Genomic DNA, 26,810 nt, shown 5'->3' on the forward strand with positions numbered 1-26,810 from the left:
GACGCGGGGCGTAAAGCAGTGTGTTCAGCGCCCAGCACGGGCTGCGCCACGGATGGTCATGGCACACACCTTGGACAGTGCAGACCCGCATAGACTGATAATGGCTTGTATTCAGCTGCATGTAACAGAAACCTAACATCGTGGCTTCATCAAATAGGAGTGTTTCATTTTTCAAGAGGTTGGGGACTCCTGTGGCAGCTCAAAGAAATCATTAAGGACTCAACTACCCTGCTTTCCACAGTGCTGTGTTAGCATGTGACTTTTGTCCTCATGGCCCCAAACTGACTGCTATACCACTAGGAATTGCATCTCCATTCCAGGCAGGAACAAGGTGAAGGATAAAAAGCAAATAGTTTCTCAGGTGACTGTCATTTTATTTGGCAAGTAGGCCCTCCCTAGCAACTTCCATCTTCACATCAGTGAGCCACGTGGCCACCCTTTGCTGCAAGGAAGGCTAAGAACAAAGATGATTTTATCTAGGCTCACTACTGCCCCAGACCAATTGGGATTCTGTTGATGCAGAGGTGGTGGATATTGTGTAGACAGACAGCAGTGTTTGCCTCCAACCCTGAAGAGCAACCCACAAATGCATCTTTTGTGCCAGCACTGCCAAGGACCTCTCAGGATAGACTAAAACAAAACTTCATAGGGGGCTCCCTCGTTTGAGGTAGCTAAGACCCCCCCTCTTAACTTGATCCAGGCCACCTCCCTCAGGAAGCTCTGGGAAAGTGCCTAGGAGAGTGCCTGGCACATCGTAGCCTCTTGATGATGTTATTACCTGAATTGACATTGTCCTTTCCTTGGGGGAAGCACAGGAAACTCCTTTTTCTCTGATACGTAAAACTCCAATGATATTCTAGCATCCCTAGGGAGGAGGACTCCCAGGATGCCTAGACATCCCCCTGATGGCCTACCTCACCGGCCACCGGCACCCACAGGCCTCTCCCACCACGCACCTATCAAACACGCTCTCGGGAGAGAATAGGAAGCCAGGTGCGGTGGCGCACACCTGCAGTGACTCTGGAGGCTGAGGCAGGAGGATGGCAAGTTGAAGGCCTGCCTGGGCAACTTGGTGAGACTCTGAAAAAAAGAGAAAGGAAGGAAGAAAGAGAGGGGGAGGGGGGGAGGGAGGAAGAGGAGACAGACAGACACAGGATTCCGGCCAATGTGGATGTCACCCATAACAGCCAGAGAGGCACTAGGCAGCCGTGCCACTTGCTCTGTCAGGTGTGTGGGCACAGGGTGTCTGTGGTGGTCAGCCGGGAGAATAGGCGGAAATGAAGGGTTCATTGGCTGCAGGACCCCTCAGGCCCTGTACCAGGCACACGTGCTGCGGCTCTCCGGAGAGGGGGGCCGCAGCCAGGTCAGCTTTTTTTTTTAAATTTTTATAGTTGTAGATGGACACACAGTATCTTTAGTTATCTTTACTTGGTGCTGAGGATCGAACCCCCCGGCCTCACACCCCAAGGCGAGTGCTCTACCCCTGAGCCCCAGCCCCGCCCCCAGATTCGCTTTTATCATGGAAAACTCAGGGCATCTTCCAGAACAGGCCTTCCCAGGAGTTCTTGGCCTGTGGCGGAGGCCGGAGGCCCACCGAGGAATCCCAGCTGAGCCAGGAGGCTCACAGGTTTGAGGCCAGCCTCCCAACTCAGCTAGATCCTGTCTCCAAATACAAAATAGAAGACGTTGGGGATGTGGCTCGGGGGTAGAGCTGTCCTGGGTTCAATCCCTGGTACCTAAATAAATAAATAAATAAATAAGAAGAAAATGCGCTCGGAGGGACCCCTGGAGGGGCTGGGTCCTGGTGGGGAATCTGAGGCGTCAGCCCATGGAGGGAGGAGTCTAAGGGACAAAAACGGCCCCCAGCCTTTCTCCGCTCAGACAGACGGTTTGTAAGTTCATCCAACACCTTCACTCAATGGCTGTGTCTGGAGGCTTTGAAGCCACTGATCTGGCTCTTGGTTTTCTTCTCCAACAAATCGATTCCAGTGGAGGAGGCAAGAGGGGAAAAGCACTCTCAGGCCAGCTTCTCATCCCTTTAAGAACACCCTGTGAGGATTAAACAGCCATCAGAAGGAACGTCTGCCCACCCAGAGCACGTGCAGGACTGTCCCACAAGCACTGGACAGACTGGACAGACGGACAGACAGGGGCTCATTTCATCCTCACAAGGAGCAACGCTACGAGGGGCGACTGGGGTCCTGGTTTCCCAGGATCACCCAGCTCATAAGAGACAGAGCTGAGACTTGAGCCCTGTGGGGCTCCCAGCTCTGCAAGTGGACCCACGTGACTCTGCATTATCTCCAGGGATGACACTGGTGGCAGAGATTGCTGTTGTTGCCCAACATCCGTATTTTCCTTTCCTCTTTACTAAGAGAAAGCCAGAACTCCACTGCATGCACGCCATCTGCACTCAACACTGCATTTTCAGCCTCCTTTTTGGTCACGAGTGGTCTAATGTCAAGATCTTCCCATTGTGATGCAGGTGAAGCGAGACTGTAACTCTTCAAAACCCAAAATAGCTCTTCTTTCTTCTTTTTATGCCAGCTGGGATGCAGACAGAATGGCTCCAGCAGCTGTTTTGGTCCATGAGACACCTAGGGAGTAGAAATCATGTATGGTGGAGCAAAAGGATATACAGAGCCTGGATCCCTGACTCTGTCTTCTTTGGGGCTCTAGTAGTCCGTTTTTAAAAAAGCCTTAAACTAAGACAAGAGCTAAGATTTTTTTAGCAGTGATAATAACATACACTAGCTGGGTGCAGTGGCGCACACCTGTAATCCCAGTGACTAGGGAGGCTGAGACAGGAGGATTGAGAGTTCAGAACCAGCCTCAGCAAAAGCAAGGCTCTAAGCAACTCAACGAGACCCTGTCTCTAAATAAAATACAAAATTAGGGCTGGGGTTGTGGCTTAGTAGTTCCCCCCCCCAAAAAAATATAATAATAATGACATACGCTGAATTTAAAATCTATTCTATTATAGAAAGATCGGTTTCTAACAAATAAAAATGTATCACCTGTTCCTTAATTGTGTAGATAATATTAAATCAATTAAACTGGGAAAAAAGATCCTCCCTCTTAGGGGTTTGCACCCTCAACGATATTGATTTGCCACAGTCTGGCTGGGCACAAAATCACGAGCCACTCACAGCCTTGTAGATTCAAACAGCAATTCTTTATTCCCGAACTCACACCGGCACTCTACAAACACGTTCTGGGGGAATTCACATTCTGGGCAAAATCCCAAAATACTCTCTGAATCCCACGAGAACTCAACGGGAACTCAAGGAGCAGACCGCCTGAGGCAGCAGGATACGCCCTATTCCCAGCAGGGTACACCTTAAACCTGGAACCACTCTAAACCCGGATTGTCCTAAACCGAGAAAGCCCTAAACCCCGATCCGCCCTAAACCCGGATCCGCCCTGGTCCTTGAGCAAGGTCACCTTACATGCAATGACACTGCAAATGACCTGGGTCATGCCATGCGTCATTCTTACTTAGCAATGGCCCTCAGCATTGATTGTCTTAGGCGTTGGGCATGGACAGACAGTGGCAAAGCCAGGCCACCACTGAGCCTCTGTGCTGCATGCACATGTGACCTACCTGGGCAGTCCTCGCACCAGGAACCGCAGACTGTTCAATGACAGCCCTGACTCCCAGTCCCATGCACTGGGTGGAAGATTCAATATCGCACACGCCTGAATATTAATGATTGTGGTTATTTATCATCTTTCCCTTTCTTCCTTGACCTTTCTTGATAGTCCTTGTCACTTTCCAGGGTCCCTGAGGGTCAGGGATTCAGGCTCCACATCCAAGATGCTCACTCCTGTGGCTGGAGAATCGGTCGGTGCTGGCTGGGGGTTGGGGCCCCCTTCCTCTTCACATGGCTCTCAACGAGACAGTGTGAACTTCCTCATGGTTGGTGGCTGCTGTCCCCAGAGGAAGTGACTCAAGAGAATAAGACAACAGAAGCTCCATGTTTTTTGGGGGGGAAGGGGGCATAACTGGGATTAAACCAGGGGCGCTGAATCCCTAAGCAAGGTCTCCCCAGCCTTATTTATTTATTTGGGGGGGTGGGGGTACTGGGGATTGAACCCAGGGGCTCTCAACCACTGAGCCCATCCCCTGCCCTATTTTATATTTTATTTAGAGACAGGGTCTCCCTGAGTTGCTTAGTGCCTTGCCCTTGCTGAAGCTGGCTTTGATCTCGCGATCCTCCTGCCTCAGCCTCCGGAGCCACTGGCGCCCACCACCACACCGAGCTGAAGCTCCATGTCCCCTGCTGTCCCCTCTGCCATAATCTTTTGGTTGCAGAAGTCAGATCTGATTTGGTAGGGGAGGGTCTGTGGAGGCAAGGATCATGGGGCTCCCTTGGGGGCTGGCCACCAGACCAGCCCTGCCAACAAACACCTGGAACGAGAGAGAGTAGGTTTGTGTCTTGTCTAGTGAAACCTGAGGTCTGGGTGCATGTACCCATGAGTTGTTGACACAGTGGTGAAGCCAGATTTAAAGTTAGGTAGTCAGTGTAGTTAGGTAAATCGGATCTAATATCAGTGAAATCTAAAATGGAGGCCATGCTGATAATGATTCCGGGAAAGGCAGGACAACTCATGGAATGTTAATGAAGTCCCGAAAAGGCCCTAGGCCAAAGTCCACCCCAAAGAAATGTTAATGGAACCCAGGAAACAGCCCCCCAACATGTTTGGAGATAGCCCATCCCAAAGAAGTGATAATGAAGTCCTTCCTGCCCAGATTACTTGTTTGGCCCACCTGTGTCCCAACCCTTCCCCCTTACATTCCATCACCAAAACTATAAAAAGGGGAGACAACCGCACTTCCACGGATTCCACCTCTTGGGTCCCCTTCTTCCTCCGGAGAAGTCTTTTCTGCTGTCCTTTAATAAGCCTCTATTTTCCACTCTGACCTTGCCTCTGCGTGCTCTCTGGTGTTATTCTTCAACATTGGGGAAGCAAGGACTCGTCACCGGTCAACAGCGGTAACAGTGGGTCCTCCCCAGATGCTGTCACTGGGGTTTTTCTTCTAAGCTGATCAAGATGTAGGACTTGTCACGTCCCCCTGTGCACACATACACATATCCCCTGCTCTCTAGGCAGAGGTTTGGTACAAGAGAGGTGCGGGGGGCTCGATGGTAGCTGTGCATCACTCATTCACTCACTCATTCTTGCCCACAGGTGCTAGACCCTGGCGTGTGAGATACAGTGGAAAACAACCCCCTTCTCTGCCATCAGGAAGCCGGCCGATTCCAAATGCCAGGGGTAACGTGGGCAAAGGGGCCTCTCATGCCCTGCTGATGGGCGTGTGGACAGGGACAGTCACGGTACGGTGCGGTTAGGTGATACTGGGCTACAGATGTGTATTCTCTGGGCTCCAGTCATCCTGCCCTGGGTGCGGATTCTGTATAACACGCACAGGAGCCCCAAGAGTCACGCACCAGCCTTTGCTTTAGGAGGAGGAAGCTGCAGGTAACCAGCATCCAGTCCCTCACCACAGAAAGGGAAGAGGAGGCTGGTTGTGTTCAAACACCACGCAGGCGAGAGTCAGCAATCAGAAGCAACACGCTCTGGTTAGACTCCACACACTGAGCAATACGGGAGGACACAAAATAAAACAAAATAGCCTAAGAGAAAGACCTATGGAAACTACCACTGTGTATATTCATGACCCACTCATGCAAATTAGACCATCTATGTTTTATAAAGACCCACACACATCGGAAGACATGCACCGTGAATATTAGCATGGACCTGTGCGCATTGCAACTCAGGAGGCTGAAGCAGAAGGATCAAGAGTTTGAGGCCAGCCTCAGCAACTTAGCAAGACATGTCTCAAAATAAAATATAAAAAGGGCTGGGGATCTAGCTCAGTGGTAGTTCAATCTCCAGTTCCACCCATCTCCCCCATCCCCCAAAAAGAAAGAAAGAAAAGTAAGAAAGAAAGTAGCATGGGTCCTGTGGGAAACGGGAGGGGAGTCAGGATGGAGGTAGTCATCGTGTGACGTGATGTACACTACAAGACTTTTCACCAGGACACAGGGGCAAGAGCTGCTGAGAAGCCACCAGGGACCGTGGCAGGGGACCAGGGCTGTCTGGTCTGAGGCAAGGGGACTGGCCTCACCTGGGAAGGACAGCCAGGGCAAAGACTCAGAAGTGTGCAAAGCTGGTTCCTTCAAGAAAGCATAAGTGCCTCAGCAGCACAGAAGCTGGGGTGCCCACGACCCAGAGGGAGGGCAGTCACTGCGCTGGCCTGGTGGCCTGTAGGGCCCTCCTCCTCTTGCTCAGCAGACTCCCACTCAGTTCCCAGGAGCCTGTGGGCTGCCACAGAGGTCACATCATGGGGAAGGAACAAGAGCTGTGCAACCAGACCAACTTGCCCCCACCCGTCCTCTATCCCACCTTGGGCAAGTCCCTGTCTCCTTGCTGAACCTCAGTTTCTCCATCTGTAAAATGGCAGAACCACAATACCCACCTCAGAAGGGTGCCACGGGCAGGAAGGAGGTGAGTAAAATAGAGTTCCTGCTCCATGAAGCTTGCATTCCAGTGGAGGAGACCGATGGTGGGCCTAAAAAGAAAAAAAAAGGGAATTGTTCACTGCTCTATTCCCAGTACCTAGGATGCCTAGCACATAAGCAGGTGCTCAATTAAAATTTGTAGAATAAACAAATAAATAAACGAAGGGTGGTGATCAATGCCATGGAAAGACAGCAAGCCGGCTAAGAGGGAAAAGGAGGGCCGGGGATGCCGGAAAGTGGGAGGGCAGAAACAACCTGAGTCGGGGCTGGAGATGTGGCTCAAGCGGTAGCGCGCTCGCCTGGCATGCGTGGGGCCCAGGTTCGATCCTCAGCACCACATACAAAGATGTTGTGTCCACCGAAAACTAAAAAATAAATAAATATTTTTAAAAAAAGAAAAGAAAAGAAAAGAAACAACCTGAGTCCTGGAGGTCTGGGAGGAGCTCCTTGAGATGGAAGCCAAGATTCAAGGGAAGTGAGGGAATACACCGTGGGGACACCCGGTGACCGTGGTGCCAGGCAGGAGCGGGCTCCAGGGAGAGAGAAGAGGCCAAGGGCTGGAACAAAGTAGGGGAAAGAGAACAGGAGGCACTGAGGCCCCTGAGTAGGTGGACTGAGAACAGGGAGGAGGCCTCCCCACCCCCACACTGCTCCCAGCCACAAGGGCAGGAGCCCTGCGCCATGCTCAGCCTTTCCTGGGTGTCCTGGGGCAGACCCCAGCATCCTTGGCACAAGCTCCCAGCACCTCACAACCCGAGAGTGGGGTTGCTGCCCCCCAGGTTTCTTTCTGGTGTTGCTTTTGCATTTGTTGCTGGGGCTTGAACCTAGGGTGCTCCACCCCTGAGCTACGTCCCCAGCCCTTTTTATTTTATTTTTGAGACAGGGTCTTGCTAAGTTTCCAAGGCAGGACTCGAACTTGCCATCCTGCCGCCTCAGCCTTGGGAGGAGCTGGCTTTTCAGGCTCGGTGTTTGTCCCCAGCTTTCAAAGCAGGAAAATGAGACTCCAAGAGGTAGCTAACCTCGGAGCCGGCGCCGGGTCTCCCAGGCCAGACCCTGACCGGGTTCTAGCTCATTGTCCTGAAATGCTTTGTTTACAGCGGGCCTTCCCCTGGCTGGAGCCGCCGGCCTCAGACTCATTCATGGTTTTAGTTTACTCCCAGGGTCCCTTGTGTCCAAACCTGCCCAGGAGCAGCGAATGAATGAAGAGCCCACCAGGAGCCCCCTCCCGCCTTCCGGGCCAGTTCACGCCCCGTTTGACGTCCCCAGCTCTGCGCGGGCCTGGGGAGGGGGCGAGCGGAGGAATTTTAAACAGCCTGGGGGTCAGGAGCCGAGAGAGGGGGAGAAAGCGAAAGTGGAGGGGGCTGGGAGCCCCCGTGAGGAGGCGCAGACAGGGAAGGAAATCTCCCCGTCATAACTCATCGGCTCAGGAAGCAGCCGCAGGCCGGGCTGCGTGTGGGGCTGGCCCCGAGGGACGGGGGCGTGAGACTCCTCCTCCCGAGCTCAGCCTGGCTGGGGTCACGGTCAGGCGGTGTGGGAGGTGGGAAGCCAGGTGTGGGAACAGTCTCCCGCAGACCTTGGGTTCTGGGAGTTCAGGGACTCCTCTCCCACAACCAGGGAAGCCCTCCTTCCCCACCCTCTGGCCTGGGACTGGGAGGCGGCGGGGGGGGGGGGGTGGTGGCTCAGCACGACCCAGGGGGAGGCACCTCCAGGAAGGAGGCTCAGGAGAGACCAAAGCACCTCAAAGCCCCTCCGCTCCCATCCGCATCCTCTCTCTGCCACACTGGCAACCACTGCAGCTGAACAGAAAGTTACTTTCCAAGGCCCAGTGGATGCCGACTTGGCTAGTCCCGGAATGGAGCTGGGAGACAGTCTGAATGACCTAGGGATCCCAGTGGCCATCATCAGCCCAGTTACGCTTCCCAGGAGGGAATGGGACCGACACGGGGTGAACAATCAGAAGTTTCTCCAAGACAGGCACACTGGAGGGGGGCAGCCTGTGTGTGAGGGGGTGCGGAGGCGGATTCCGAGAGGTGGTGAAGCCAGACGGGTTGAGGCTGCGGTCCCCGCTCAGCTACCTGTAGCTAAAGGCCAGCTGTCTTACCTGTGAGTCGGGGTCATGCGACAACCTCAGCTGGGCACGGTAAAGTACTCAGCGCTAACCCCCTGAGCCTCCCCGAAGGCAGAGAGTTTATTTCGTTCAGATCGGAATCCTCTGATCTAAAACCGTGCCTGACACATAGTAGGGCCAACTAATATTTGTTGAACTCATCAATGAAAGAATGGAACTACTGGGATTTGTGTTGTTGTTGTTTTCACAAGAGAGTTTTTAAATACACATCCTTCCATAGTGGAGAGAGACCGATTTGTGTGTTTTGATGTATTTTTTTGTGTGTTTTTATCTTGGCGTGTGTGTGTGTGTGTGTGTGTGTGTGTTTAAAAACTGTTGTAGGGGAGGTGATATGGTTGAGTCCTTTTTTGGAAAAGTCATAGTTTTCCCCAGTGTTCCCCACGGACATCAATACCATTACCAAGGGCTGGTACAAAGTGCAGACTCCTGCGACGTTCCAGAACTGCCGGGTCACAATGCGGGCGATCTGAGAAGCCCCTTCCCCAAATCACACGCACAAGAAAGTTGCCAAACCACTGATTGGAATGTGAGGGCGGGAAGTCGGCGACAATCGCTTTCCGAATGAGGAAACAGGGCAAGCGCGAAGGGACTCGCCCGTGGACTCCCAGCCGCCGCGGAGGCTGAGGACAAGGAGGCCAGATCTGAGTTCCACTCCGGCCACCCAGAGCCCCAGCATCTGTCCGGCTCGCCAGTGGAGACCCAGAGCCTTGGGGCGGGCCTCGAGCTCCCGGGGAGCTTTCAACCTGGGGAACTGGGGAGACTCGCGCGTAGCCATTGGCCGGGGCGCGTCGGGCGCCTCCCCATTGGCCAGGGCGGAGCTCCCCGCCCCCGCCCGGGGCCGCCCCGCGATTAGCCCCTCCCCCGGCTATAAGGCGGCGGCCGGCGAGGCCGTGGGAGCGCGCGGGAGCGCACGGCGGGCGCGGCCGAGGCAGGGACAGCGCGCACTGAGGGACGCGGCCGGGCGCCCATGGCGTTCGCGCTGCTGCGCCCCGTCGGCGCGCACGTGCTGTACCCGGACGTGCGGCTGCTGAGCGAGGACGAGGAGAACCGCAGCGAGAGCGACGCGTCCGATCAGTCGTTCGGCTGCTGCGAAGGCCTGGAGGCGGCTCGGCGCGGCCCGGGCCCCGGGGGCGGGAGGCGGGCGGGCGGCAGCGCGGGTCCCGTTGTGGTGGTGCGACAGCGGCAGGCGGCCAACGCGAGGGAGCGGGACCGCACTCAGAGCGTGAACACGGCCTTCACCGCGCTGCGCACGCTCATCCCCACCGAGCCCGTGGACCGCAAGCTGTCCAAGATCGAGACGCTGCGCCTGGCGTCCAGCTACATCGCGCACCTGGCCAACGTGCTGCTTCTGGGGGACGCGGCCGACGACGGGCAGCCGTGCTTCCGTGCGGCGGGCAGTGCCAAGGGCACTGTCCCCGCAGCCGCCGACGGCGGCCGCCAGCCGCGCTCCATCTGCACCTTCTGCCTCAGCAACCAGCGCAAGGGGGTGAGTGCACTGCGCTCCTGTACGGGGCTGCGAGAAGGAGCAGAATTAGTTGGGGATCGAGTCTCTCCGGGAGCGAAAGAGGGGCAGAGTCCCCTTAGGCGAGGGAGAAGCGACGTGGTGGGCGCGGAGTCCCAAACCCAAGGCTGGGTGTGGAACTGAGCCACTCAAGGTCCCCCCAAAGAGAAAGCGATCAGGAGCCCAGAGCCCTGGTCTGATTCTATTAACTTTGAGACATCCCCACTGCAGCTAAAGGTGTTCTGGGACATCCTTCCTTCTGGGAAGAGGGCAGGAGCAAAGAATAACTAAGACCATCATTTATTGAGCTTTTGCTCGATGCCAGCATCCGCTGGTGCGCTTTTTTACTTGGACCAGAATCCAGTCTGGCTCACCCGTTTCCCCTCACTTCATCACTAAGAGGGACCTAAGGCCCAAAATGACGAAATCGCATGCCCATATTCACGGGATGCAACCCTGGGTTGATTGGGTATGTGTTGCGCTTCGTATTAATTGTCCCCCATCGTAAGATCTGACCTGAGAGCAGGAGACTGAAAAGAAATGGAGACACACACCTCTCGCTTCAAGTACCCAGAGGATGAGCAGTTGGAGGAAGAAGGGTGTCCCCTGAGAGCATCCAACCCCCAAAAGAGGATCTAGTGTTGGGAGAAGGCGCCTTCGGGCCAGCTGGACAGAGCTGGGGTTAAGAGGCTTCCCCCAGGGTGTCCAAAGTAAGGCTGGGAACCGGGCTGCAAGGCCTGGGTAGCAGCAGCGGTGGCTGCCAGGGGGGCCTCCTGGCTGAAAATGTGCTCAGGCTCCGAGGAGCCCGCTTCATCCCCAGTCCCTCTGTCTTCCTGGCCTTGGCTCCTCCGGCAGTAAGGAGGCTTGTCTGGTGTGACAGTGTTGGGTTTCAGTAGCTGCTGTTTGCATTTGGGGAAACTGAGACTCAGAGAGTCCTGCCTGGCCTTTGATGGCCAATGAAAGGGTCCTCTGACTGCGGAATTTGGTTCTTGTAGCTGACATAGGTCCCTTGCTCCATGCTGTGCTGGTGATGAGGCCTCTCTGTTCAGGTCTCAAACCACCCTCTTCTGGTTCATCAGACTCTCAGGCTGGCTATTCACCCCTGGGTGCCTCAGTTTCTCTGAGTCAGTCTTCTTGGCCTCCAAATTGTGCCCTCTCAAGGGTCCCTGCTGCTCCCTGCTGTGGGTCAGGGCCACGGACTGGGCTGGGAACCCAGGGACAGGTCTTCAGGCCCATGTGGGGGGGGCCGACTGGGCCCTCTGCTATCCCCCTGACCACCGGTCACTTCCATTCAGTTCGTCAACCCTCAAGTACCCAGCAGCTGGCGTGTGTGGGCTCTGAGGGTGTACCCTGAGAAGCAGGCGTGGGTCCCCATCCGGGGGTCAGGGCCAGGGTGGAGAGATAAAGGCAAGGGTGCTGTGGTCGATGGCAGGAGAGGGGGAGCACAAAGGGACTGTCAGAGGAAGCCCAGGCCTGTGTGAGAGGGGAGGGGCCTCTGTGCTGAATCCTAAAGGATGCCTGGGGACAGAGTCAGGCAAGGAAGGGCAGCACAGGGAAGGGTGTTCTAGAAGCTGGGCTCTGCGGAGCTAGGTCCAAAATCGTGGGCCAGAGAAAAGAATGGGGGGCTGGGGATGTGGCTCAAGCGGTAGCGCGCTCACCTGGCATGCGTGCGGCCCGGGTTCGATCCTTAGCACCACATACAAACAAAGATGTTGTGTCCGCCGAAAACTAAAAAATAAATATTAAAAAATTCTCTCTTTCTCTCTCTCTCTCTCTCTCTCTCTCTCTAAAAAAAAAAAAGAGAGAGAGAGAGAAAGGAGTGGGAAGAAGTGACAGGTAGTGGGAGGTGGAAGGCGCTCAGAGATGGGCCAGTGTCGTGACAGCTGTCTTCTGCTAAGCACTGAGTTACCACTTAGACACCCCACACTGTCCCCGCCTGCTTAGAGATGCTGCCACCACTTCAGAGACCCACAGCCAGAGAGGGAGTCAGGATTCCAACTCAGGCCTGACTGACTGGGAAGTAGGAGAGGTTCTACTGGAGGCCCCGCACCTGCAGGCCCTGGGGAAGGTGCATGTCCTACGCCTACCCCCCTGGCAGGCAGGCGGGGGGCTCCTGCCTAGGTCTCTTTGGCCTGTCCTGCAGCTCACAGGACCTTGCCTGAGCCCGGCTGCTTCCCTGGAGTCGGTCTGTGCGACCAAGAACCCAACCAAATTTGGCTGCAGAAGCCACACTCAACTCCAGAGGCCCCTCTGGGAGTAAGCGAGGAGGGTGATCGTCGCCAGTTCTGGTCCCTCCAAGATGCAGCTAGAAGAAAACTGGTTGTCCTAGGGGCCCCCCCTCTTTTCTAAGCTTTGAGGCCCAGCAAGTTCCAAGGTTCCAGACCCTATCCCTTCACCTGGGGCCACCACCTCCCTCCCGTGGCTGGTCTGGGGCTGGGGTGGCTATGGAAACAGTTCCCTGGAGCACCTGTCTAACTAGGGGCGAGGCGTGGCCCTCTGTAGATGGGAGGGGTTCTTGTGTATGACCCAGTTACCCTTTCATTACGTGGGGTGGGAGCTGGACAGGGTGCTCTTGTGAGGCTGCTAACGTGCCCAACTCAGGAGGAGGTGGTGGAGAGGCGACAGGGGCCAGGAAGTGTCATGGCCAGATGATGTGATGATCGTACTTGTGGACACTTACTGAACACTGGCCGTGTTCCTGACGCTGTGCTGCGGGCTCTCCCTGTTGGCCTGAGGAGCCTTTGTTAGTGAGTGCGATCTGACAGAGCAACTCCCCCTCCAGATGGGGAAACTGGGCTCGCTGAGCTGACCCACAGCCAGGGTCCAACAGGCAGGAATTAAAGGCTAGGAGTGTCCCTCTTGAGCACAATTCCTGGTCACAGTGCTTCCCCTAGACCCTTGGTGCTGAGTTCTCATGGGACACATGGGGCCCAGGAAGGATGTCTCACACAGCTATCTTCACATTTGACTGTGCCCGGGGCGGCAAGGAGAATGATCTGTCCCCCATTTTATACATAAAGAAACTGAGGTTCAGTGAGGTCCCAATATTCTAATGGGACCAAGTCTTTAGAAAATCTTCAGACTTGGGGTGGGAGGTGGCACTCCCCATCCCTGAGGCTCAAAGAATGTTCCCAACCTCAACACTCTACCTCTCCCTGCCCCCACTGTCACTGTCCGTAGCCACCCTTCACAGCCACTCCTGCCAGAGTTTGTCTGAGAAGCCCAAGCCCCAGGCTCTGCTGGGACTATGGCTTCAGCCCTCAAAATAGCCCTGCCTGTGAATGAACATGCTGTCCCTGGGCCCAGAGAGCCTCCAGGGAGGCTGGGCTCACATCTGGATGGATCTGCCCCAACCTGGGCCCAGTGAGGGGGGCAGGCGGCAGAGCTCCCAGATGGTCCCAGAGCTCCCAGCTAGTCCTCTAGACGGGCCGAGAGGCCGCCAGGTCCGTCCTCTGGGCGACGAGCATTTACAGTGAGATTTCGTGCAGCCTCCCGTCCTGGAGACAGAACCGCTTGTTGGCCACATGGATTTCTAGGCCTGCTCTTACCAACTGACTGGGTGGCTCTGGGCCAGTCACTCAACGCTGGAGGCCTCAAAACAGGGAGGCTGTGACCTCTCTGGCTTATGTGTATCCACCTGAGAATATGGATGGTAGGGCGGGTAGAGACTGCCCCTGTCGGGCGAGGGACTGGTGGCTTCAGGGGCTCCACCATTAGCTCATCTTCCAATAGCCACCACTGCTTCCAAGTCACCCATTGGTGCCTGCTCTGTGCCAGCCCCTGAGCTAGAAATGGAGCCTCAGAAGGGAGGCCTTCTCCTGCCACTCCCAGCACCTCCAGCCAGATGGGGGAGCACGGGAGACCTGTCTTCCCTTTCTGTGTTTTGCCCTAGTGAATGTCCCCCCCTCCCCAAAAGGCAGGAAGTACTAAGTGATTCCAAGAGTTAAAAAAAAAAGAGAAAAATCCCAGGGAGACAAGACCTGAGAGCATATTCCCAGCCAAGGGAGACCAAGAATGGAGGTCATGTTTCAATTTCTTTAAGGCAATAGATCATGTGGGGAAGGATGGGAAAGGTAAAACACATACACAGACACACACACAAAGTGAAAAGGCCTCTCCCCTCTCCTGTCTCCTCATCATGAAATCCCCATCCTCTAAAAACTCCCACTGGCCATTTCCCACATGCACTTCTCTCTAGAAACCACAATTTACAGAAGTATTTACTCAAGCCGGGCGCTGTGGTGCATGCCTGTAATCCCAGCAGCTTGGGAGGCTGAGGTAGGAGGATCACAAGTTCAAAGTCAGCCTCAGCAACAGCAAGGTACTAAACAACTCAGGAAGACTCTGTCTCTAAATAAAATACAAAACAGGGCTGGGGATGTGGCTCAGTGGTTGAGTGCCCCTGAGTTCAATCCTGGTACCCCCCACAAAAAGAAACTCTTCACTCAGTTCTGCGCTTGATTTACCCTTGAACAGTGTCCCTCCACAGCTTTCCCTGACTGTGCATAGGGTTTCTTCTGCTTTTTGCGACAGAGAACTTTCTTTAGTGAGTGGCTAAACTGTGATTCACTGATCCAATCCCCAACTGCTGGACATAGAGGTTAGTTCTAGTGTTCACAGTGGGCCAACTCATCTCCTATCCCTCTTTGTTCCCTCCTACAGGGTGGCCGTCGTGACCTGGGAGGCAGCTGCTTGAAGGTGAGGGGAGTGGCCCCCCTTCGAGGGCCACGGAGATGAGCCAGGGCCCCTGCGGAATTTGCTCCAAACAGGACACCAAAGGAGGCCGGGAGTCAGCCATTGGCTGCACAGGGGAGAAGACCCCAGAAGCCGAACCCACCCCTTTGTGTAGGGACCAGGGACAACGGCCGGGCAGGGCCTTTGGGACGTCTCCACTCCACCCTGGAGAGCTGTGAGGACCCATTCAGCCCACTGAGGCCTGGCGGGTCAGAGACAAGGTGGAACTTTGGGGAAAAGACTGTTGGTGACAGAGGTGTCTGTGTGTCTGTGTGTGAGTGTGGCATGTGTGAGCGAGAATTGGTAGCTTAAGATAAAAGTATTTTTAAATAAAAGATGTCGTTCCCAGCTGAGGAATGAAGGGCCTGTGGACAGTGGACTCAAGGTGGACCCTCCCTGGGACCCTGGGCACAGGCGGGGGTGGGTTGGGCCGGCGGCCCCTCTCCAGAAGTAGAGATGGCCAGTCTGTCCTCACGACTCCCGTTCTCCCAGTGTTGGTGAACAACCTTCAGGTGTCTGGTGTGCTGCATACAGAAACCCAAACTTTATTTATTTCTGAATAAGGACTAGATCCATGACTTAAAAATTCAAAAGGTACAAGAGGACATAAAGGTGGAAAATCTCCCTCTCCTGTCCCCCCAGAGGGTGCCCCCGACACCAGTTTTTTGTGACCTCCCCATTCCCTACGAATAATCAAGCAAGTACACAGATCATAGCTACTGTACGACTTTCTGCTTCCTTTTTTAAAAGAATTTTCTTTGACCCACCGCCCGGATGTGGAACACCTGTGAAAACTTAAAATTGAGCCACAATAGCTTAAGGGTAACTTTGAAATCATATTGGAATATTTGTTCTGTTTGCAGAATTGAAAACTCGGGACTTATTGGGTTAATGAGGCCTGCTCTCAGCCCACGTGGGGACAGGAAGGGTGTCCTTGTTCCGTTGTTAGTTGCTTCACATTCCCTCGTATGACTGCATCGTTCTTGAACCTGTCCTTCACTGAAGGCCGGCAGGTGTGCTGTCTTCCGCGTGTGCAAATGGGTGTGTTACAGTGGACATTCTTACCCTGTTTTAGCTGAGATGATTGAGGACCAATGACACCCAAAGGCACATGGTGGGTGACACGCTGAGATATGTCCACCTTGAAAGCTCAGAGCAGCTCTTGCCCCTGTCTGAATGGAGTGCCAGCCCCCAGGGCCCGAGCGTACACCCAGAAGCCCCGGGAGGTGGGGACCAGCTTTCCATTTTAGAGTCAGTTGAGCCCAGAACTCTAGGCGCTCTGCCCGAGGCCTGTGTCCCTGGGAGACCAGGGTCTGAGGAGCTCAGGAGGCCAGAGGGAGGAGGAGGCAGGGAGAGGCCCGAGCTGCCTTAACCTAGCAAGATGCATCCACATACCTGGTTTTTATTTCTTCTTTTCACAAACACTTGTGTGGTTCACACGAGGCAGTCCTAGTCCACCGTCCACGCCCCTGTTCCCTGCGCTTGGCACCCCCCTCCCGTGCATTTGCCCTCCCGTGCAAGCCTGAATTGGGGCTGCCCATTTTACAGATCAACAATTTCCCAGCATCCTGTGTACCATTGCTGTGCCAATTCGCCACAAGACAGAGCCTGACCCACCTGGTCTTTGTCACTGATGGACTAAAACCCAAGCAGAGCAGGGGAGCGGTCAGAAGTGCCAGTGCTGGTTGCAGCCAGTCCTGAAATCAGCACACCTAACCCCTTTTGCATGCAATGTGGAGGAGGAGATCCCAGGGGCCTGTCCACCAGAGAGCTTTCTAGCAGCTGTACCTTACTTCCCTGGTGTGCCAGGGAGCCTGGTCTTGTGCCCATCCTGTGTCCCCATGGGCTGTACTTTCCCTTGGTAGCATACTGCTCTCACTGTACCTACCCTGATCCAGGTACAGGCAGCCTCTGGCAAGGCCACAGGAAAAGGACTGTGACCTTGTCAATGGCAGGAAACCTGGGAATGGGGGCAGGGCAGACACTTGGGTGCTCCGGGCTGGAGGCCCACTTCTGCCACCAGATTTGCTGGGTGACCCTGGGGTTGTTGCTTGACCCCTCTGAGCTTCCTTGGCCCAATCTCTAGCCAGCAAGAGCAATTACAACAGAAAGAAGAGTGTTTGCTTTGCTTTCTTAAATAGTTTTTAATAGATTATTTATGCACTGAGTAAATAGTTCAAGTTCAAATTGTATCAGATACTAGGCAGTGAAAAGTCCATAACCTCCCTGAGGCCCCTCCCTAAAGGCCACTGCTGTTAGCAGTTTCCTATGGGTCCTTCCAGAAAGCTCTACACTGATTACTATGTCTGAAAAAAATATTTGTAGGTTTCTCTGCTTATGTCTTCATTATAAAATGTTCAGACACAGGGCTGGGAAGGTAGCTCAGTGGCCAAGCACTTGTCTATCATGTGCTAAGGCCCTGGGTTCCCCCCCAGCACCACAGGATGGGGAGGGGAGTTCATAGGTTCATATGTTCCAAATCCTAGAAATCACCACAGTGTGGAGCCCATGGGGTTTTCATTACGCGTACACTCTACATCTCCAGCATGCTAAGTTAAAACTTTTTATCAGTCAGGGGTGCTGCCACATGCCTATACTCCCAGCAGCTCGGGAGGCTGAGGCAGGAGGATCTCGAGTTCAAAGCCAGCCTCAGCAAAAGCAAGGCGCTAAACAACAGTGACATCCTGTCTCTAAATAAAATATTAAAACGGCTGGGGATGCAGCTCAGTGGTCGAGCACCCCTGAGTTCAATCCCTGGTACCCCCTCCCCCCCAAAAAAAAACCCCACAACTTTTTATCAAATCATAACATACATTTGGGAAAGTGCACAAGTTGCCAAAGCACCGCTCAGTGAATTTCCGCCAACTCAGCGCACCTGTGTGTCCAGCCAGCAGGTCAAGAAATGCAGTTAGCAGCTTCCTGGGATCCTGGGGCCAGCACTCCTGCTTACGCTGGGTTCTTTCAATTGCTTCTCCTTTGACATGGATGATACACTTGCAGAGCTCAAAATCCAAAAGCCACAAAAGAGAATAAACTGACAAGAAGTCTCCTCTGCTCTCAGCCACTCAGTTTAGGTTCTCAGAGGCAATTACTGTGATGCAGGGACTTAGGAGCTCCTGCAGGGAGGATCAACAGTTAGGGAAATCATGTACGTCACAGATTTTTCACCCAAGTGAAAGCATGTTAGATTCTTTGCTTTATAGTTGGATTTTTTTCTCCTTTGCTAATACTTCTTAGAGACCCTTGGTGTTCAAGGAACTGGTCCATACTTTTTCACAGCTGCATAGTGCTCCACGAGGCACTTGGAACTGTCTTCCTGGGCAGGGGACAGTTAATTGTCCATGAGTGAGCTGAAGGTCAGTTCCATCCATGTGACTTGGGAGAAGCACAGCTGTGGACCAATACCTCTGGGGGTGATTTTCCTAACACTGCCCCTCCCCCACCATCCACGCTTTCCCCCTCCAGGATGCACCAGCCCAGCCAAGGTTCTCCAGGCCAACTTGGGGCCAGAGGAGCAACGTTGTCCAGAGAGAAGAAAACCAGGGCTGAGGGGACATGGAATAACCAACCCCAGCCAGATCACCTCACACGCACTGCCCCCAAGCACAACGCTCCATTGTGAGGGCATTCTGTAATTAGAGGGTTTACAGAAGCATCAATTCTGTAATACCTTCCTGCATCCCACCTTCTCCTCCTGCTGTCTGTTTGACCTCACATGGTTCTGCTATCTGAAGTCCAGACCTGACAGCTACATGCAACACATGCCCTTGAACTGGATCCTGTGCTATGGGGTGGGGGATGTTCCAGGGGACGTTATTGGTTGACAAAATTAGAATGTGAGCAATAAAATGTTGTATCAAAGGTGAATTTTCTGAATTTGCTAACAGGACCGTGGTTATGTAAGAGGATATCCTTGTGCTTAAGAACTAAGGATCCTTCGGGGACACAGGAGCAGAGGTAGGCCACATACTCTCAAAAGAGTCAGGAAAAAGTAAACTGTGAGCAATTGAGAGAAAAGGGATAAAACAACTGTGACCACTGGTAAATGCTGGTGGCCCTGGGTGAGGGCGTAAGGACTTCTCCACGCTGCTTTGTCTCCTCTGCATGTTTGTAAATGCACAATGAGGAGTTAGAGAGAAGCCAGGACCTTGGCCCACTCAATTCGAGGTCTCCCAAGAGGTCCCCTGGCCCTGCTGACCCACCCTTCAGCTAGTCTAACGAGGACAGATAATACTCCCAGGGGACCCAGGCTTCCCTGCTCCTGACTTTCAGGCCTCTGTGGCCCTCAGGAGGCTAAGGTGGTCCCAACCCCCGAGCCTCCTGCCACCATGATTTATGTCCCTGTGAGCCTCAGCAGCTGTGAGCTCAGGTCCCACCAGGCGGCCAGCTCGGGTGGGGGTGGGGGGGCAGCCTTTGCTTCTCAGCGTGTCTAATCCAGACCAGACTTTCAGACCCCACAGGCCTGGGATTGGGCTCCCAGGGGGCCCAGGGTCACAGGTCAGGCCAGTAGGGCCTGGAAACCCAGGAGGCACTGAGGGTGAACCAGCTGGAAGGCAGGTCTAGCCTGATCTAGTTTGGCCACTGCTCCTGTGTGTCCCAGAGTGGGTTCTGCCTCTCTCTGGGCCTTGCTTTTCCTTAGCTCAGGCTGCACACGGTGAACCAGAAGGACTTTGTCAACAGGACAGACCCACCTTGAGGAGGGACGGCTGGTAAAATAGGAGTTGGCTTTTTCTGAACACCAGATTCCCCAGGCTTGGGGAAATGCTTGACTTTTTGAGAACCTACTATGTTTCAGGCCTCAATCTACATATTTGACATAAAAGAATTAATATAGCTTTCAAGTTTGCCAGATTATATACTATTGTTGTTGCATTTTATAGATAAGGAAGTTGAGGGACAAGATTGTTAAAGAACTTGCCCAAGGTCCCGCAGTGGTTGGTAAATAGATTGATTTGAATCAGGTTCTCTGGCTGCTCATCTACCATCCCCACCTGGCCAAACAGGTAGGTGCCTCCTCCTGCCACTGACAGGGCTAACTAATTGGAGGTACTGCCCTGAGTGACTCACACTTATGGCTTCACTCAATCTTGCAGCAATGCACAGAGGTAGGTCCTGTTGTTACCCCCATTTCATAGACTAGAAAACCAAGCCCAAGCTCACTGGGCTAAGCAATGATTGGCAGAGCCAGGAATCAAACCCAAGGGACCAGGCTGAGTCACTGCAGGAGATAAGACTCCCAGGAGGCACAGGATTGAGTTTAACATCAGGAACAACTTAAGGTAGGCTCAGCCATCAGTCCTCAGTCAACACACATGCATGGAACTTCAGGGACCAGCGAGGCTCTGGGGAAGATGAGAGAATAGGACAGATGTGGTGCCCGATCCTGAGGTGATCACAGCTTATGGAAAAAGCAGACTCTGAGCAAATAATAAAAATGTGGAGGCTGAGGGTGTAAATCATGCACAAGGCCCCGGATGGGATCCCCAGCAAAACACCCTACACATACACACACAAAGTACGGGGCGGGTTCCAAGGCATGAGGGAATATGTGGCCGGGAGACCAGAGGTGTCATTTGGGATGGTGCTGCCAAGGCAGGAGAAGGTTTTACTAAGTGTGGAAGATTCTGCTGGGTGATCTGGCCACTTGTGCACCTGCATCAATAATAGTGCGTCTGCGGGTCCTTGAATCTCCCCTGAACAGGACCCAATAATCCCCAACACATCTCTTTGAGCGTCCAGAGCATTGGCCCAGAGCAGCCGGTGGCCATCAAAGTCACCCAAGTCCTCTACAGAGTATAGGACACTAGCACTCCCAGCACTTCCTCTGTGCCAGGCACTTCTGAGCCCTGAAACTCATTCTGTTACTATTCTGCTGGCTCCGCAAAGTCACTGAATGACAGAAGCAGAATCAGGAGGCAGGCTCGCTGGGTCCAGAGCCCTTGCTCTGAGCTCCTTGCTCGCTGCCTCTGTGCTGAAGGCAGAAGTTTCCAGGAAGGAGGCAAGTCTCTGCAGGCCACAGAGCTGGACCTGGAGCCCACCTTCCGGCTGCCACCCCCTGCGGAACCTGCCACCTCCCTCAGTGCCCGCTGGTGGCGGGTGCTTGTGGAGGGTCTGGGTCTCGCTCCGCCTGCACGCCCTGCTGCAAGATGGGCTTGACCCTCTTCCCAGAGGTCACTTCCCAGGGGTCACAGCCAGAAGTGCGGAGGCAGACCCCGCTTGTCCCATCCGCTGAAGGGCCAGTTTGGGAGATACTGGCAAGGCGCCTCTAGCCAGAGGGGAAGGCAGGGTGGGCCCGCGGTTTGGAGAGGGAGAGGCGCTGCGAGGTCCGTGGGAACGTCTCTGGCCCCCCACTCACCCAGCCCCGGGGCCTCCCCAGCCTGCGGCCAGGGCAGGGGAAGGGTGAGGGCAGGGGGCGGGCCTCGGACCCCGGAGCGCGCCGGGCGCGCCCCCGCGGGCTGCGGGCGGAGCCACTCCCGCGCGCCCGGCGGGGCTTCTGCGCCTCTCCCGCCCCCTCCCCGTCGCCCTCCCCGCGGCGCTGGCCCTCCGCCGCCCAGCAAGCCCTGGAAAGGCCGCTTTCCCTGAGACAGGAAGGTGTCCTCAAGTCTCAGGAAGGAAAAACAGTCAAGCTGAACCCAAGACCGTCTCCAAGGGGCCGGGGCTGGCGCCGCGCCAGGACTGACATCACCTGGGAACCGCCGCGACCGCAGCTGCAACCCGCCTCCTGGGGGGACGCGCTTTTGCTATTTAAAAAAATAATAATACTACTAAAAAAACTTTTCCAGTCTGGTGTTTTGAAATGTGCTTTTTATAGTGGGCCCTGGGGTGTGGGCGTTGGGCGGCCTCCCTCCTCCCTTCCCTCGCCCTCCTGGATTCTGGCAGCACATGGCGCCGCCTTGGACCAACCACGGCCAGTTAATTCCCGGGCTCCTTCCAGGCCCCACACCCTCCGACTATCTTTTCTCTATTTGGATATACTCAATTTCAACTTTAAAATATGATAATAGCGGGGCGCGCTGGCGCACACCTGTAATCCCAACCACTCAGGAGGCTGAGGCAGGAGGATCACGAGTTCAAGGCCAGTCTAAGCAATTTGGAGAGGCCCTAAGCAATTTAGCGAGAACTTGTCTCAAAATAAAAAATAAAAAGGACTGGGGTGGGGCGGGTGGCTCAGTGGTAGAGTGCACTGGGTTCAATCTCCAATAGAAAAAAAATTAAATAATATTCACCCAAGGTACAAATTCAAAAGGTACATAAGGGTATCAGGTGCAAAGTCTCTCCCTCTACCCCCTAGTCATCTGGTTCCTTCCTTTTATTTTATTCAACAAAATCTTCTTGCTGTGCTTACTGTGTGCCAGGCTTTCTCCTGAGCAATTAGGTAATATGAACTCATATAACCCTCATAAAAACCCTATGAGGTGGAGTTTCCATGGGTTCTTATCTTGTGAATATTGCCAAAGGTGTTTTACGCATACAGAAGCACATCCAGATCCACAATCTCACCCCTCCCTTTAATTAATCTACTTATTCATTTTTGTGGTACTGGGGATTGAGCTCTGGAAATGTTTTACCACTCAGGTTTTTGTTTTGTTTTCTTGTGCCAGGGATTGGGGGATTGAACCCAGGTGTGCATAACCACTGGGCCACATCCCCACCCCTTTTTGTGTTTTATTTTGAGACAAGGTCTCCCTAAATTGCTGAGTCTGGCCTCCAACTTGTGATCCTCTTGCTGGGATTACAGGCGTGCTCCACCGCCACAGGTTCTAACTGTGTAGTAGGCCCTTCTATGGAAGATTATACCATCACATAGATACTGCATACACTCTTTATGGACATTAAGGAGGTTTTCAAGTTTTTTTTTTTCTCTTGTGCATTACACTACAATGAATAACAGGTTGAAACCCAACAGTTCAATACTCAAAAACACTCCCTTCATGCAAAGGGGCAAAAAATTAAAGGTTAGCAAGAACACCTCTAAGACTGACAAAAAACAATGGACTTGCTGGGCACTGATGTGCCTGTGTCCCACTGGGACATCCACATTAGAAATGATGAACTTGGGCCCGGGTGTAGCTCTGGGGAAGAGCGCTTATCTAACGTAGAGTTCCTGGGTTCAATCCCTAGTACCTAACAGCAATAGCAAAAGATGATCTTGTCGTACACAATCCATGGGCTGTGTGAGCTATGGGCATTTGAGCATCTGAGGGGACTGGTCTGGCCTTGCATGCTGATTAGGCTGTGTGACGCAGATGTGCCTTTCCTCTCGCTCTGCCTATGATCCCACACAGCACCTGAGATGGGTGTGACTTGCCAAGATGTCCATCAATCTGTGACCACATGACCTCACCAAGCAAGACTCCACTCTTCAAAACCCTACCCCTTGCCTTATTGAGGTGGAATATTCTATCAAATGTCTTCTCCCCAATAAATAGGGGGATTCCGGGTGAGCCTGCTCTCTCTTGCTCTTTCCAGTGCTGTCCAGCGTGGAGCTGATTCTTGGGGGTCACTGAGCTGTCCTGCTCTCTTTCTTAGAAACTCATGTTTGTGTGCTCCATGGCTTCCTCGCTGTTTTCTTAGTTATTGATACAGCCAGCTCCTTTGAACCCAGCTAATCTAGCCAGCCCGGCCAGCTGGCGACCTGATCTCAATTGGGTAGTGGTCATGAAGGTGCAGAAGACAGCAGCAGCCAGGAGAGCTTTCCAGAACCATAGGTGAGATAACCGCCCCAGTTAAGAGACCCATCAAGTGCACAAGAGGAAAGAGTTGACTAGAAAAGGCCAATTCAAGTCCCTCCTCTGCCCAACACACCAATGACTTTTCTGGACTTCATAACCCAAGTCCAGAGTCCTGTCCTGGCTTGAAAGCCCCCCCCCCCCGCCCCCGCCTGTCCTTGGACCACAGTAGGGCCACTCCACCCCCACAGCCTTTGCCCTAGCAGCTCTCTCTGCCTGGAATGCTCTGCTCCCAGGTATCTGCAGGGCTTGCTAAGTCCCTTCATTCAGAGATCTGCTCAAAGTCACCTCTGCAGAGAAGCATGTCCTACCACCTTAGCTAAGATAACAATTTTTTTTGGGGGGGGGGGCAATAGTGGAGATGGAAACCAGGAATACTCTCCCACTAGCCCTTTTCATTTTCTGAGAAGGACCTTGAACTTGCAATTCCCCTGTCTCAGGCTTCTGAGCAGCTAGGAATGACAGGAGTGTGCCACTGAGACTGGCTCTCTCCACCAAGCCTTATGCCCTTAATGTTCCTTTGTAACAGTTACTGACACTTTGATACTGTCTTTGTCATGTTTACTGCCTGTGTCCTTCCACTACACTGGAAGCTACCCCAGGACAGGGACTTTGCCTACGTGTTCTTACCAGCCCTTGGACAGTGTCCAGCCCATGGTGCGTGCTTAGAATGAGTGTGGATAAAGTAACCAATGAAGGGCCACCTTCCAGAGGAGGAGGAACACACTGGCTCTCTGCGCTGCTAAGCACCTCCCTCCCCTCCAGTCCCTCCCACCACCCATCCCTCTCTCCGACCACATTGGATTCTCCACCTCCCTGACCGTCTACCACCAAGGCTTTGCCCAACCTGTGCCCCTGATTGGAAATACTGTCCCTTCGCCTTCTCCAGGTATCACAATGTCTCCTTTTTTCAAAATCCTACTCAAAATTCACTTCTACCAGGCAGGATTCCCAGAAAACTCCTCACACGCTCCCAGCCCCTCTCCCTTTCCAACATTCCCCTGACACTGTTTCTGCCTGGAATTAGCCAGGACTTCCTTCGGCTGTGACAGAAATCCTTCTTAAGGTGACTAATAAAAGATAAGCTGTTGGCTTCCAGAACTAAGTTCAGGGACAGCAATCTCATTGCTCAATCCAGAAGGCAGCCATGCGGTAGCATGAGAACGCCATGGCTGTCTCCGCCTCTCCTGCTTTCCTCTCCCCTTCATTTTCAGAGAGTCTCGCCCCTTTAGATGGCAAAGATGGCTGCCAACAAGCCCGGGTGCAATGACCTGCTTAGAGACCCTGTGGTCATTGGAGCAAAAGTCCCAGGGAAGGCCCTCATTGGCCTGCCTTAGGTCACATGCTCAACCCTGAGCCAATCACTGCCGTAAGACGGATGACGTGCTTTAATTGGCTGGGGCTGGTCATGTGCCCACCTCTGAAATAGGAGTGAGGTTTGCCGCGGCCAGAACTACAGGAACTAAGAAGGATCATTTCCCCAAAGAAAATCGCCCCTCAGCTGCCCAAACCGCAGATGTCATTAGAGATGCCTCTGTTGTTCCATGGGGAACCTGAGCTATTTTTACAGAAGGTGTCTTCTCTCGCAATTTGTGAATTTCCTAGGGACAATGTCCAGTACCCAGCCAGGGTCTAGCATGGTCAGTGTCACGTGGCCAGTGCTTGATAAACACCAAATCCTTCCCTCCTCTCCCTTAGGCCCCAGATCCCTTTGTACTCAGTCCATGACTTGGCCTGCTGTGGGGGACCCTGGCCAGTGGATCGGTGCAGTGGACTGTCCAGAGGGGGTGCACTCCAGTCCTAACTTCTCTTCTACCCCCCCACCCAGGACATCCCACAAGGGGACCAAGGGGTCAAGTTCTAAGCCTACAACATCAGTGTGACCTTGGAACAGTCTCTTCCCCTCTGAGCCTCACTGGTTCGCTCTGTAAAACAGGGGCCGGGCCAGGCATCCACCTCAGAAGCATCTCCTTCTTTTCAGCCCTTGGCGCACATTTTTAAACATTTGTTCTCTCTCTGGTACCACCTGTGCTGCCAGTTACATAATATTTTCAAACGCAAATATATTATTTCAAAAGCAAACTTTAGATCCCTCCATAAATGGAAAACCAGTATCTCATGCCATAAATAGAAGGTAACCTTAAAAATAAGCACAATGAAAACAAAACAATGTCATTCAGTTCTGGCCAAATCCCGTTGCCTGCTCAGGGCTCTGGAGGCCTATTCTCTGTTAAAAGGGGAAGTAAGTATTAGGAGAGGTGTTAAAACACACTGCGCTCAACAGGGACTTTCTCTTTAATAACAAGTTGAAGGAAAAGTGGAAAGGGAGGAAGGTTCTGCCTCTGGCTTTGATGACCCATGGTTAGCGTGGCTACTGCCCAGGAACGCCGGGTTCTATCCAGCCTGTCCCGGGAAGCCCTGGACCTGGCCATCCCTGCCCATGGAGGGGCTGCCCTCGGCCCTCACAGGCCAGGGGAGGCCAAGCCCCACCCAGGTTGAGCCCGGCCGACAGATCCAGTTCATGTTCATGTTCCTGGGTCAGGTGGACAGTCGTGCTCCCCTGGGGACCACTGGCTGTCTGTCGTTTGGATCTTGAATGTCCCCCAAGGCCCAGGTGTTGAAGCCTCTGTGGGCAGCCAGTCCACTGGGAGGTGGGCCTAGGAGAGGGAAGCGAGGTCCCTGGGTGCTGCCCCCCAAGGACATATTGGGAACCAGGTCCCTTTCTGTCTTTTTCTTTTCTTCCCAGACACCCCAAGGAGAGCAGCGTTGCTCCCCACGGGCTTCCCGCCATGCTGGCCATGCTGCTCTGACCGCCACAAGTGACCGTGGACTGAAGCCCTGACACCTCCTTGAACCTTCTCTTCTTTTGTCGGTTACAGGAACGGGCAGCTGATTCACTCATGGCTGGGTGGCAAAGGCAGCAAGATGAACCGCCCAGGGGTGGACCCGGCCCCCACAAGGCGCTGCATGCGTGCTCCCAGCTCCACACCAAGCCCAGGCTGGGGGGTGACAATGGTTTCTCTCTCTCTCTCTCCCTCCCTCTCTCTCTCTCTCTCTCTCTCTCTCTCTGTCCAGGGATGGAACTCAGGGGAGCTTAACTCCTGAGCTCCATCCCCAGCCTGTGCCTGTGCCTGGTGTTTCATTTGCATAAATTTCTATAAATTTGCATGAAGAACTTCTGGAAAGAA

General features: G+C 53.8%; 2 protein-coding genes across 2 annotated transcripts in view; both read left to right on the forward strand.

The window, feature by feature from the left end:
• Srxn1 (sulfiredoxin 1) overlaps positions 1-15,250 on the forward strand; it is a 43,459-nt gene extending 28,209 nt beyond the window's left edge. Inside the window, exon 3 of the transcript XR_009225790.1 lies at positions 14,822-15,250. The gene's annotated coding sequence lies outside the window, so the exon portion shown is untranslated. The remainder of the gene's footprint in view (positions 1-14,821) is intronic.
• Positions 9,566-15,250, forward strand: Tcf15 (transcription factor 15). The gene is made up of 2 exons (XM_046433454.1): positions 9,566-10,144; positions 14,822-15,250. Exons 1-2 carry the CDS (start codon positions 9,626-9,628, stop codon positions 14,894-14,896), a joined length of 594 nt encoding a protein of 197 aa, XP_046289410.1. The 5' UTR covers positions 9,566-9,625; the 3' UTR covers positions 14,897-15,250.
• Positions 15,251-26,810: the final 11,560 nt, after the last annotated feature.

This window comes from Marmota monax, unplaced genomic scaffold (assembly GCF_021218885.2).
Source record: "Marmota monax isolate L192 unplaced genomic scaffold, Marmota_monax_Labrador192_F-V1.1 WCK01_AAM20220418_F8-fsc00014, whole genome shotgun sequence".
NCBI lineage: Eukaryota > Metazoa > Chordata > Mammalia > Rodentia > Sciuridae > Marmota > Marmota monax.